We start from the raw sequence: 13,023 nt of genomic DNA on the forward strand, positions 1-13,023 counted from the left end.
AGCCTGGCCTGTCTGTTTCAGTAGCCACACCCCCGGAACTCCCAGACCCGCCGCTGATTGCCGCAGCCACGCCTCCGGACCAGCCAGTTCCTATTTGTATCACATAGTGATTTAGAATCTGTATAAACTATGTGTATGAAATTATTTATATGTTTCATAGAATTGTATTATGTTAAACTGAGATTTATATAATTTTTCATAAAACACAAAGAGGAGAGCTCTCTCCCATTCCCGGGCCAAAGACTAGACATAGGACCCACTGGTGCTGTGAGGTCAAGAAACAAAGCCTTAAATGGCCTAGCTATCAAGATGGCCTGGATTCTGACCCTCAACCCAGAGGGGGTCATACACTAATGGAAGGTTAAAAGCTTTCTAGCCTGGTTATATTAGACTCAAATCCCAACCAAGGCAAGTAACTTTTCTCAGCCCACACATTCACAAAGTAAAAACTTGCCATTTAATCTACCATGATGTCAAATGACAATCAACCAGTAATGTATGGTTATTTTAATATTAAGCTGCAAAATCTGAAGCTTGCTACTGTTCATTACTTCTTCATTACTTGTTCCTCATTAATTTACATAATATTGCATACTGTAAACAAATTGTTACTCACTCCTAGTTGTGTTTACCAGAAATCCTACATGAACCAATTAGACAGTATATTAAATTGAGTAGTTTCTAAATGTAATAGTTTCTAGAAATTATGAAAATAATAAATTGATTATTAAATTTCTCTACCCCTCCCAGGGTTTGTTTACAATACTTCATTCTAAGTTCAGGAGGCAGAAATTGATAGTAATATATGATTTTCTTTTTTTTCTGTATTCCTATATTTCTTTATTTCCTTTATAGTTGATTCGTGGTGGATCCTATGTATTCCTGTATCTCTTAAATTATTTTCCCCTAATCTTGAAAACCTTTTTTCCTCCAAGATATACCTGACAAATTCAACCCCCTCTTCAATCTGTTGCAAGGTGTGAGCTGCGAAAACTTACTAAAACAAAAAAAATGAACTTTGCCATGAAACTTTGGCAGAGACAAAGGCTCTAATTTTTAATTTGCTAAAGTCAATAACTTCTTACTAAGCAGTTAGTGTCATATCACCTGATTCCTCATCTCACTACAACACCCAGCAGGCAGTTTATCACCCAACCCAGCACTCCACCAATCCTGAACTTCACATCAGATCATCATCACCAGAATATTGACTTCACTTGTGTACTTGGTTATTTAAGCCTGTCTCACACATTAGGATACTGTGAAGTATTTCCACTAGTTCTGACTGTGCATACCATTATTTTCTTGATTGCTTTCCTGTGTTTCAATTGTGTTTTTTGCTCTCCGGACTACTGATTTTTGCCTACACCTTTTGTATTGTTTGCCTGATTAGTTTTTGCTCGCTGGTTATTGGACTTGGACTGTTTACCTGCATGATTTGGATTACCCCTATATTGGCTTTCCTGGTTTCAACCCTGGCTTGTTCACCCATAACGAAGTTAGAACATAATAAACCTATCTATCTACATCCACGAGCATCTGGCCTCCCTTGTCACATTACAGTTAGAAATACTCAAATCCAGGTTATCTCATTTTACCAGATGTAAATTTTGATATTTTTTGTTTCTTTTTGTTTGTAGCTTGCTAATTTCTTATCATTATTGTGTATTCGTCAGAATTTGCCCATCATGGCTTATATTGAGCACAGTCATCTAGTGAAGACTGGAATTCCAATACACTGCTGGTAACAAACCCACTCCTGCTTCAGAAAGGTCTATATGGATCTCATTCAAGCCAGCACTGAAGACCCAATCCCCCATCCAAAGAATCCTGGTCCTTATACAGTCATCGGATTTCATAGCTCGTGCACTGCCATTGGGAAGATTTCATGGAAACGGACTCTCATGAGCTACTCTGGTGACAAATTCTCCTTCAGAGCCATCACTCCAAGGAAATTGATTCTTCATTTGGGACTCTCTCTCCAGACAGCTTCAATGGAACTCATGCTTCAGCAGACGATTCGATAGGGTCGAACGTCAGCGAGTCACAAAAACTTGCATTTCCCGTCTACATTACCAGGTGGTATCAATAATAACTTAATTAATTGTTAATCAAATTAGGCTCGTTACCTCTTTCCTCTTGTCTGTTATACAATCTCCTCAGAACCACAATTAGCCTAGTAGTCTTGCATCACAAATTTTGTTTGATTAATAATTTCGTTTTGTTGGTTTTGTTTGGTCAATAAGAAGGTTACCCAGTTGGTCATTCCCAGAGGATGCTCCTTTCTCTTTTGTTTTTTGTTTTTTCTATTATCCTAATTAGCTATCACATCCACCTCAAAGTATTTGCATTAAATTTTGCTTGGCTGCCTGTTACATTTATATTTACATTTAGGGCATTTAGCAGATGCTCTTATTCAGAGCGACTTAGAAAAGTGCCAGAGTTTATTAAACAACATAAACAGTACCCTACAATAAGTATTAATTTAGTCAGTCAATATGGGTGCAGGGTCAGTTGTTCTTTAAATATTCTGCAAATAGATGGGTCTTCAGTCTGCATTTGAAGACTGCAAGGGACTCTGCTGTCCAGACAGCAAGTGGGAGTTCATTCCACCATCTTGGAGCCTGGATGAAAAATAGTCTCGAAGCCTGTCGTCCATGAGACCTGAAGCAAGGTATTTCAAGCCGAGCTGTACTGGTAGGGTGGTTATTCTAAAGAAATGTATACTCCTGGTGATTAATAGTATTCTAGTCAATGATTGTTATGCATGTTTTTCCTACCTATGCTTACTCAATAAACATTCCTTGGATATTACGTCTGTGAGTTGAGAGAGATATTCTAATGTCTAGTAGATGCGAAATCATGTACCAAAAGTATTAAAAACACTATACCTATTTTTTTTACACTCATTATTACTGCAACTAAATCTCTTTAGCCAAATCCTCAACATCTGTAAAATCAGATTACTGTATCGGAGAAATTGAGGTGCAGACACAAATGCAGAGTAGAGTGAGATTAATCAGAGAAAATCGATAATCATAATCCAGAGCATAGTTCATAGAAACACTAACATTGAAAAAAAAACAGGGAACAAAACAAAATTAACAGGGTAAACAAAGAAAAGATACACGTTTGAATATCAAAACGTACAATTTATGAAGAGACAAATTGAAAGACAAATGACCAGCAAATTAAAAGATACAATACAGGGTTTAAATACACAGACTGATGAGAGGGAAATGAGGAAAATGGGAGGAGGAAATGAAACAAGGAACAAAACCTGGAACCAGAACAACAGAGCATGAGACAAGGATGCCAAGGTCATTGTGATGCTAGCAGAAGAGAGGCATGACAGTCCCTCCCCCCCAATGCATGGCCCTGTAGCACAAAAAACAAAAGTAGCAAAGGAACACCAGAGTAGACAGGGACAGGCACCGAAGACTGTGCAAAGACAGGAGACAAGACAGAAACAGAGGAAACCAATACAGGAGTTGGGGCCAAGGACAATGAGGCAAGACATGGAGCAGGAGCAGGAGACAGGGGGAAGAAGTCCTTCAACTCTGAATGAGGGACGACAGAGGGCAAAACAGGATGAAGCAACAAAACGTGCAACCAAGGCCAAACCACAGACACGAGAACAGAAACAACCAAATCCAAACCACAGACACCGGAACAGAAACAAACATGGACAAAGGCAATGGAAAAGAAAAACTGACAGGCACAGGAACAGAAACAGAGGCAGAGGAAGAAACAAGAGCAGGCACAACAACAGGAACTGAGACAGATCCAACAAAAGGAAGCTTAACCAACCCAGGCACAGGAGATGGAAAACAAAAGGGAATGGGCAACAGATTGAAGGAGTGGTCACAGGAGACACAGGAAGGCAGACGGAGAGGCCGCAGGATACACAGATGGGGACAGGATGGGTGGGAACCATGAGGTGGTGACATCATGGCAGGTCTGGAGCACACAGCTGCTGGCGGGTCTGGCAGATTTAGAGGTGTGCATTAGAGTCACAGGGGTGCTGTGGGGCAGGATACAGCCATGGGAACAGGCTCACCACTGGCCACAGCTTCAGGAGACCAGGCAGTGTCTTTCATGCTGGGAGCTGGATGCATCTTCAATCTGGAGGAACAAACAGAAACAGAACCCTCCTGGAATGGGTTTTCTGGTTGTTACTTTTGTCTATCCTTGCCTTGAGCTACAGGTTGCTCCCCCCTGTAACTTGAACCAAGATGCGTAGACCCAAGCCACTTACCTGGGATCTCATCATCATCATAGCTAAAGAATGGGGGAACTTCCTTGGAAGCCTGGGAATGATGAGATGCCCTTGTACCTACAGCGCCAGAGAATTTGCTGTCTCCGGCTTGGTGTCCAGACTTCCTAGAAACATCCAAAGTTTCATCACAATGGAACAATCACATACCAAAGGCTTACTTTCTCACTGCCTCCTTAGAAGGCTTGTCATTCTGTAATGAGCCGTGATTGAGGGGTGAATGTAAATGCTGAGTAGAGCAGGATTTATTCAGGGCAAATCTGTAATCATAATCCAGAACATGATCCACAGTTAAAAGGCAAGGGCTGTCTGTAACAGAAAAACTATCAGATTGTAACATAAACAACAAAACAAGGAAAAGGGGTAGGCAAAGAAAAGATAAGAGTTTCAATAAGACAAAATACAGTACAACTTTGGAATAGACAAATGCCAAGACAAATCACCAGAGGAAAAAAACATACATCACACAACAAATATGCTTTCTCCTATCCCATTGCCATCAGGTCTACCATTAATGCCTAGGAACTGCTACTCAGTTCATGGATTAAACTGAGGTCTGATAATTGTTTACCCAAGGTCTGATAAAGATTTAGAATGAAGAGGAAAAAAAATTGATTGCTTGCCTTATATTGTGTTTCTCTTTTGCCCTCAATTCATCCTCAATGTTTTGCAGATAATATGTTAAAGCACGTTTAAAAACATGCTCCCTGATTTACTCACTTAAGATCCAATTGCGTTTTATATCTAGTTATAATGTTGGCCATGTAGTTCTCATTTTTACTGTTTGTCACCTCATGGAAGACATTTAAAGGGTTAAATGTCTTCCATGAGGTGACATTATTTTAAGCATTTCTTAGTGTCCTTGAGGACGAAATACTGCCACAGTGTTTAGTTGGATGTAAACATCAGAGCATATGACATCAAGTACATCAACTAGGTGGACTCAGGTGTATTGGAAAAGCATATATAAATTGATATGTAAGGGAATCATTCTCAGTTGGTTATTGTCAGTGTGGATGTGAGAATTTTGTATGCCTAAGACTTCTAAGAGACAACAAATACTGTTGAATATACAGGCAAGAAAGTACTTAGATTCTGAGTGATCCTAGTTCTATATTTTTTTGACACATACTTTTAGAATAAATGGATTTACAATGATGTGGACTTAGGAATTTATTTTTTTTTTTGATGTATTATAAAAAGTCATTACAGTTTGTATGTTTGGGTTAATACTTTATTCAGTATAAGCATGTTTAGTTTTCTTACATGTTTAGTTTTCTTTCTTTACAATGTAAACTTGTGTTTCCCTTTTCAATTGGCAGGGAGTAGATACTCCAGTGTTTCAAGTGTCTATCAGGTGGATATAAAGTACTGACAAGTCATGGACCAACATGCTAATTCCACAGCAATTACAGAATTCTTCCTCCTTGGATTTCCAGATGTTCATCGTGAATATTACACAGCAGTTGGATCCCTTCTCCTCCTCCTGTATCTCACAATTATAGGAGGGAACATTTTCATTATTGCATTTGTGTCCTATGAAAAGAGCCTTCAAAAACCATGCTACCTGATCTTCTGCAATCTTGCTGTGGTGGACATTGCTTTTGGAACCATCACAATGCCTAAAACAATTGCAAAATATTTGCTTAAAGATGAAACAATACCATTTCATGCTTGCTTTATACAAATGTTTTTTGTCCATTATTGTGGAAATGTTACATCTTTCATTTTGCTATTAATGGCTGCTGATCGATTTATTGCCATATGTAACCCCCTCAGATACCCTGCACTTGTTACAAACCATTCCACAGCAATTGCATGTCTACTGACCTGGGTGCTTCCAATCCCACTGATGACAGCTGTAGTTCTAAAGACAATAGCTGAGCACTACTGTGACTCCAATGTAATAGAGCAGTGTTTTTGTGACCATAATTCTCTAGGTAAAATAGCCTGTAGTGATTTTAGGCATGTAAAGCTATTGACCTTTTGTATATTTATGACTGTTCTGTTGTGCCCTCTTGCTTTCATCGTGTTGTCCTATATAGCAATCATCATAACTGTCTTAAAAATATCCAATGCTCAAGCAATGCAGAAAGCATTCTCCACATGTAGCCTTCAGCTCCTTATTATAGGCATTTATTATGTGCCCCGGTGTGCCGCTTATATTACTGACCAAAAGGTCCAAATGAACATTAGTGCTCGCATTATGATTTGTATGTTATATAGTCAGTTTCCCCCTCTTGTCAATCCAGTGATATTCTCCTTTCAAACTAAACAAATCCGAGATGTTTTCATGATGAAATTAAGAAAGGTCATGTCAAATTATTAACAAAAAGCTTCTTCAGGCTGATGAAATACTCTTCATCTTAGTTCTCAGATGTTTGCAGCAGTACTGAAAGCATATTCAGATGAGCGATCAACTGAAACCACCTTTACTGAAACAAAGGTTTCTCAGTAGGCCAATTCAGTACAAAGTAAAGTTATAATCATGGTCATCTTAAAATTAGAAGGTGAGTTACTTCACAAACTTTAATTAGACTTAATTAGACAAAATTAAGTGCAAGGACTTGTAGTATTAAAGGTGAATATCATTTCATCATCAATATAAGATAACATGACACAAATGTCTATATCAAATATCCAAGTAAGTTTGAAAACTTATTGTACTTTTAAAATAAAACTGAACTAACAATGCAAACAATGTCTTCATTGAAAACAGGCAGATTTGTTAGGTATGCTGATTGCAATTCACTGCAGCATCATTTATATTTTTGTTGATTGTTTCTAGTAAATATTTATTCATATAACACCTTTAAAACCAAATTGCCACATGATTTAAATAATAATGCAAGCTTAAATTACCAACTCTTTGCTGTTTATCTAAACAAAGGTAAATACTGAAAATAAGCAAAATTGTTAGCCGGAAACACCAGTTATTGTTTTATTGATACTAATGTGAACACCAGGTCTCTCCTTGATGTCAGGTGGAAGTGTTTGGCATTACAATGCTGTAAATTATGACAACTTAACATATATTAGTAGGGGGCAGATCTCTACTGGTAACTTAATATTTTTTACCGTCTCCTTTCCGCTGAGACCATGGAACAGCTCGGAGCTGCTGATCGTAAGATCTGGATTAGGGTGAAGACGTTCTATAATGTAAGACAGAGCAGCTCCATTTAGGGCCTTAAAAACAAATAAAAGAAACTGGAACTGAACCATATAAAGTACAGGGAGCCAATGCAGGGAGAATAAAATAATCCAGAGTAATTTGATCCTTTTTCTTTGTGTCTCTGAGGAATATTACTACTGCATCCTGTACTGACTGAAGACGAGCCAAAGAGCTCTAATCAACACCTATGTAAAAGCCACTACATTCATCTAAGCAAAATGAGAAGGGTGTGTATGACCTTTTTGAAATCCTAATTGGTTTGAAATAGTTTACATTTTGTTATTGACAGAAGGCGAAAGATACTATTCAAGACAACAGAATTAATGGTCAAAATTGAAGTCAGAGTCAAACACTGAGGTCCTTAACCAGAGGTTTCACCTGATTTGACAGTATACCAAGGTTTTTACCTTGACTGACAGTGAATTTGAGAGGACTAATGAGAATAACCTCCTATCTATTTTCGTTTAACTGAGGAAAATTATTTACCATTCAGAGATTGATTTCATCAAGACTCCCAAATGAGCACAAATCAGTAGGTGAAAAACTTGGGTGTCATGTGCATAAAAATGGAATAGAATGTTGTGTCCATTGATACTGGCCAGTTGAAGCACATATAGGGAGAAGCGTATTGTCCATCGTATAGACCCCAGCAGTCCTGCATGCATGATGCTAGTAGCAGGAGAGAAGTAATTCCCGACATAAACTACAACTGCTCTGTGGGAAGGTTAAAATCTGAACCAGTTTAGTACTACCCCAATGAGACCCAGCAAGTGCTCAAGAAGATCAATAGAAATGCCCTGATCAATTACATCACTAAGCTCTAACGAGAGTAAATGAGCTGTACAATGACCTACAGCACAAAGCAGGTCATTTGCTATCTTTAGGAGGGCTGAACCCTACTGTTAAGCCACTCAATTGGAGAAAGATCATATATATATATATATATATATATATATATCAGGTTTACAAGATAGATGATAGAAAAAAGAAGATGCCATAGTGGCTTATCTGGCTATTACACTGATTTTAGATTTCATTTTCACTATTAGTAATGTCGCAGACTTTTTGAAAACCATAATATGAATGGAAGGCTTTTTAGTCCTTTGCTGCTTTAAATGTGCTTTGTTTCTTTGAGAAAGAACTGTTTAATTGGTGGTACATGAGGACAAGCAACAAAAACAAAAACAATGATCAGGACATGTGACATCAAGTATTATTACATTAGCATATTTTATTTTTGCATCAACTAGTTGGACTCAAATGTATTGAGTGGGTGAATCAATCTCTGTTGGATATTGTCAGTGTGGAATTTTGTATGTCTACGATTTTTAAGAGACAACAAATTCTGCTGAACATACATAAAGGCAAGGCACTTAGCTTCAAAATGATCCAAAATATATATTACAGGTCACATCTTAAAAGAGATTTAGAATGATTTTATTCATATGTTCTTAGAAAAAAAAAACATGTATTATAAAATAGTGATCACAGTTTTTAAATTAATAATTACATCAGTACACGTATGTTTAGTGTTCAACCTAATCTTCTGTCTCCCTTTTAAAATTGCAGAGAGTAGACACTTCAGTGTATTATTTGTTTCCTAAAGTGTATTACCAGGTAGATTTTGAACACTGATAAAAATCATGGACCAACATGCCAATTCCACAACAATTACAGAATTCTTCCTCCTTGGATTTCCAGGACTCCTTCCAGAATATTACGCAGCAGTTGGAACCCTTCTCCTCTTCATGTATCTCACACTTGTAGTGGGAAACATTTTCATTATTGCATTTGTGTCTTATGAAAAGAGCCTTCAAAAACCATGCTACCTGATCTTCTGTAATCTTGCTGCAGTGGACTTTGCTTTTGGAACCACCACAATGCCTAAAATAATTGCAAAATATTTGCTTAAATATGAAACTCTGTCATTCCATGCTTGCTTTGTACAAATGTTTTTTATTCATTATCTTGGGACTGTCACTTCTTTCCTTTTGCTCTTAATGGCTGCTGATCGATTTATCGCTATTTGTAACCCGCTCAGATACCCTGCACTTGTTACAAACCATACTGCATCAGTTGCCTGTGTAATTATTTGGGTGTTTTCAATCCCACTGATGACAGTGATAGTAGTAAAAACCATAGCCGAACACTATTGTGTCTCCAACGTTATAGCACAGTGTTTCTGTGATCAAAATTCTATAGGTAAGCTAGCCTGTAGTGATTATAGGCAGGTAATGCTATTTTCCATTTGTGTGGCAATGATTGTGCTGTTGGGCCTCCTTATGTTCATCATATTCTCCTACATAGCAATCATCTTAACTGTCTTAAAAATATCCAGTGTTCAAGCAAAGTACAAAACATTCTCCACGTGTAGCCCTCAGCTTCTTGTTATATGCATTTATTATTTGCCCCGATGTGCTGCTTATATTACTGACCTTAAGGTCCAAATAAACATTAGTATTCGCATTTTGGTAAGCATGTGGTATAGTCTGTTTCCCCCTCTTGTCAATCCAATGATATTCTGCTTTCGAACTAAGGAAATTCGAGAAGCTGTTGTGATGAAATTAAGAAAACTTAAAATTCAGAAAGTGATCAACTGAAAGCTTTAGGCTAAAAAATGTTTTTGGGACATGACTAGCTGTGTACATATATTATGTGTTCATTTTTTGGTAATTCATAAAAATCTTGATTAAATAATTCTTTTATCCAGTCAGTACTGAAAGCATCTTCAGACCAGTGATCAAATAAGAGCACCTTTAGACTTAAAAAACAGTAATGTTTTCAGTACCTCACTCTCCACTTTAAAAAAAATAAAACTTAGAAGACAAATTACAGCATTTTGTGTTAACAGTTTGAAGGCCTCAGAGTTCACATGGCTTCTAATTTCTGACCCTTCCACTTAGATATTTTAATCCAGATTTATAAAATTAGCAAAAAGAGGTGGACTGAAAGCTCACTTGAATGTATGGATTACCCTTCAGATGATTTGTCAATGTTATGTGCATTTTGAAAAGTAGAAAACAAAAGTACAAATGAAGTTGGGTTTCCATCCATTGCAGTTATGTGAAAAATTAAAGGATTACATAACGTGCATGTCAAATCAATCTGTATATTGATTTTTTCTTTTTTTTCTAGAAGGTGTCATGTGGGTGAGTCATGTATAGGGAGTAGGGTAGGGGTAGGGTTATCTTAGGGTTAATGCTTGCCCCATGTTAATATAATTATAATTCATTAAGATGTCTAGAAAGCACAAAAAATGCTGACAACCTTAAACTTCACAACAAAAATAACATCAAAATTGTCTCTTAACTGGTGCTTATGTGAATATTTACACTACTCTGTATATAGAATGTCCTGAGTGTCTTCCCTCTATAGACAAAAGTAAGAATATTGCAGTCTGACACTCAATTTTGCCAAATGAAAATGCAGTTAAGACTGCTACGCTAAGTGGAATCTCAAGAAATACAAAACACACATGACGTTACTTTTCAGTAACAACATGTGGAATACATGCCAGATTGAAAAGCAAAACCTCTATTGTATTGTTTTCATTTCATATGACCTCTTTATTGAAAAACAATATGTAGGGCTTTGCAAAATGAAATACTGAATTTGTGTCACAATTGAATGCAATCCGCCTTAAAAAGCAATCATGTCATAACTATATTGCTTTCTACTTCAGGCATTCATACTTCACTGAAATGAGGTCATTACAGTCAACACAGTTAAATACAATGTATAGATGAGATTGCATTTAAGATTGAGATTCTGAGGTCCATTGCTTTGATTTAATGTTAATTGATCACATAACAGAAAAAAACCAAAAAACTTTATTTAAAGTGAAAAATTCTATATTAACGCTAGAACTCAAACCACCTTTGTCTTCCACTATGTGGTGTTGTACCAAAACAAAGCAATATAAGCATCACTGCAATTGAGTGAAGAACAGTGTGGTATCCATGCCGCAATGAAATGTGCCCACTTTGCAATTGTAGATTGCTGCTGAATTTAGGGTATTGTCCATCATATACGCAAATTCTGATGACATTAAAGAACTAGAAAACAAGAGGAGACATATCTTTCTGTTGACACTGAAATATATTTACTGCAATTTTACTGCAAAATATGACAAACTCACGTGATTACCCCAACATTCAAGCTGCACAAAATAACTGAAATAATTTTGAGGGAATGATAAATAAATACATGACATCTGATATAACATGCTGCAAATTATTTCATTAAAAAATACTAAGTAGAGTTTAAATATTATATTATTATTCATTGTTATCCCCACAGCTCTTGTAGCTCTTTTGAGATGAGGAGTTTTCCACCCTCCTTAATGTGAAGGTTTTAATTGGGAGAATGCATCTGCAGCAGGGCAGAGATGTCAACTTGAGTCAGCGACTTGAACTCAAGTCACACTTCAGCTCAGTTTTGCTTAACTCTCTGGTGACTTTTCCTTAACTGACTCTTGATTTGACGCGTGAGTTAAGCCTCATAAAAAGTCAAATAAAAAGTATTCTAGTCAGCTAGCTATTTAGACTGATAGCTAATAAGTGCTTTATGTTATTTTAATATCGTTAAGCTTCATATCATTGTAAGTAGTTTTTGTATTTTTAGCTACATGCTCCATTGTCCTATTGTCATTTGCAGGCCAGTGTAAATGTAACATTCACGCACTGTTTTGTGTATTTGCAATTGAGAATGCAAGTTAGCATCCACATAAATAAATGATACTGAAAAATGTAAAAAAAAAACCAACAAAAAAAAGATCTGGGGAACAAACCAAGGGACCAGCCTGGCAGAGGACAGGCAAGCAGGACAGAGGCAATGCCCCATGAAATCAGGGCACGCTGCAGTCAGAAACATCATGAAAGAAGCTGGAAGGCGTTGTGAACTGTGGTACAGCAATGGCGCCCTCTAGGAGGCAGAAAGGCACAGGAACTGCCAGAAACAGGACACAGGGGTAGCCTCTTCCACGCAGAGTAGCATCTTCTAGGCAGAGCAATGTTTTCCACACTGTGCTCAAAACCAGAGACTGGAGACAGGGTGTCATCAATGCAGGTGACTAGAGACAGAGCTGGAAACCTGAAAATATGCACTGAGAGGGAGACCCCTGGGTGTCCTTCTAGACTAACAATCTCCCCCATGCCAGATGAGCACTAGATGACCACAGAAGATTCGGATTTAGGGGCAAATAGCCTTCAAACAAACAAAACAAAAGTACATGGTTCTCAGTGCCATAGGAACCACAACACCTTAGTGGGAAACCATGACACATGTTTTCTCTGGTACTTTCCACAGCCAAATGCAGGCTGGGTAGGTCTGATTTTAAATGTTTTACTGTTTTACTGAAAGTCTCTTACATAACATGAGGTTGATGTATTTCATTTATATTAAATATTATAGTGATTTGTTGTTTAGTATTATTAAAATGTTTTAATCTTGTTTCTTTTATATAATAGTTTTACCATGGTATTCAATTTATCTTTGTAGCACATTGAGATCTTCACCTAAATAAAAGGTGCATTGTAAATAAAATGCATTATTATTATTATTATTATTATTATTA

At 37.1% G+C, this 13,023-nt stretch overlaps 2 protein-coding genes across 2 annotated transcripts; both read left to right on the plus strand.

Annotated features, from left to right (window-relative positions):
- Nucleotides 1-5,577: 5,577 nt before the first annotated feature.
- On the plus strand, nucleotides 5,578-6,835 carry LOC145651869 (olfactory receptor 2AT4-like). Its single transcript, XM_081700429.1, has one exon. The coding sequence runs from the start codon at nucleotides 5,658-5,660 to the stop codon at nucleotides 6,603-6,605; it is 948 nt and encodes a 315-aa protein (XP_081556555.1). The 5' UTR covers nucleotides 5,578-5,657; the 3' UTR covers nucleotides 6,606-6,835.
- A 2,256-nt stretch (nucleotides 6,836-9,091) lies between these two features.
- LOC145651882 (olfactory receptor 2AT4-like) lies at nucleotides 9,092-10,048 on the plus strand. Its single transcript, XM_081700483.1, has one exon. The coding sequence runs from the start codon at nucleotides 9,092-9,094 to the stop codon at nucleotides 10,046-10,048; it is 957 nt and encodes a 318-aa protein (XP_081556609.1).
- The last annotated feature ends 2,975 nt before the right edge of the window (nucleotides 10,049-13,023 follow it).

This window comes from Electrophorus electricus, chromosome 17 (genome assembly GCF_041902795.1).
Source record: "Electrophorus electricus isolate QZ-2024a chromosome 17, ASM4190279v1, whole genome shotgun sequence".
Classification (NCBI taxonomy): domain Eukaryota; kingdom Metazoa; phylum Chordata; class Actinopteri; order Gymnotiformes; family Gymnotidae; genus Electrophorus; species Electrophorus electricus.

Coding starts and splice junctions, on each gene's coding strand:
- LOC145651869 (XM_081700429.1), top strand. CDS start 5,658: ATGGACCAACATGCTAATTCCACAGCAATTACAGAATTCTTCCTCCTT.
- LOC145651882 (XM_081700483.1), top strand. CDS start 9,092: ATGGACCAACATGCCAATTCCACAACAATTACAGAATTCTTCCTCCTT.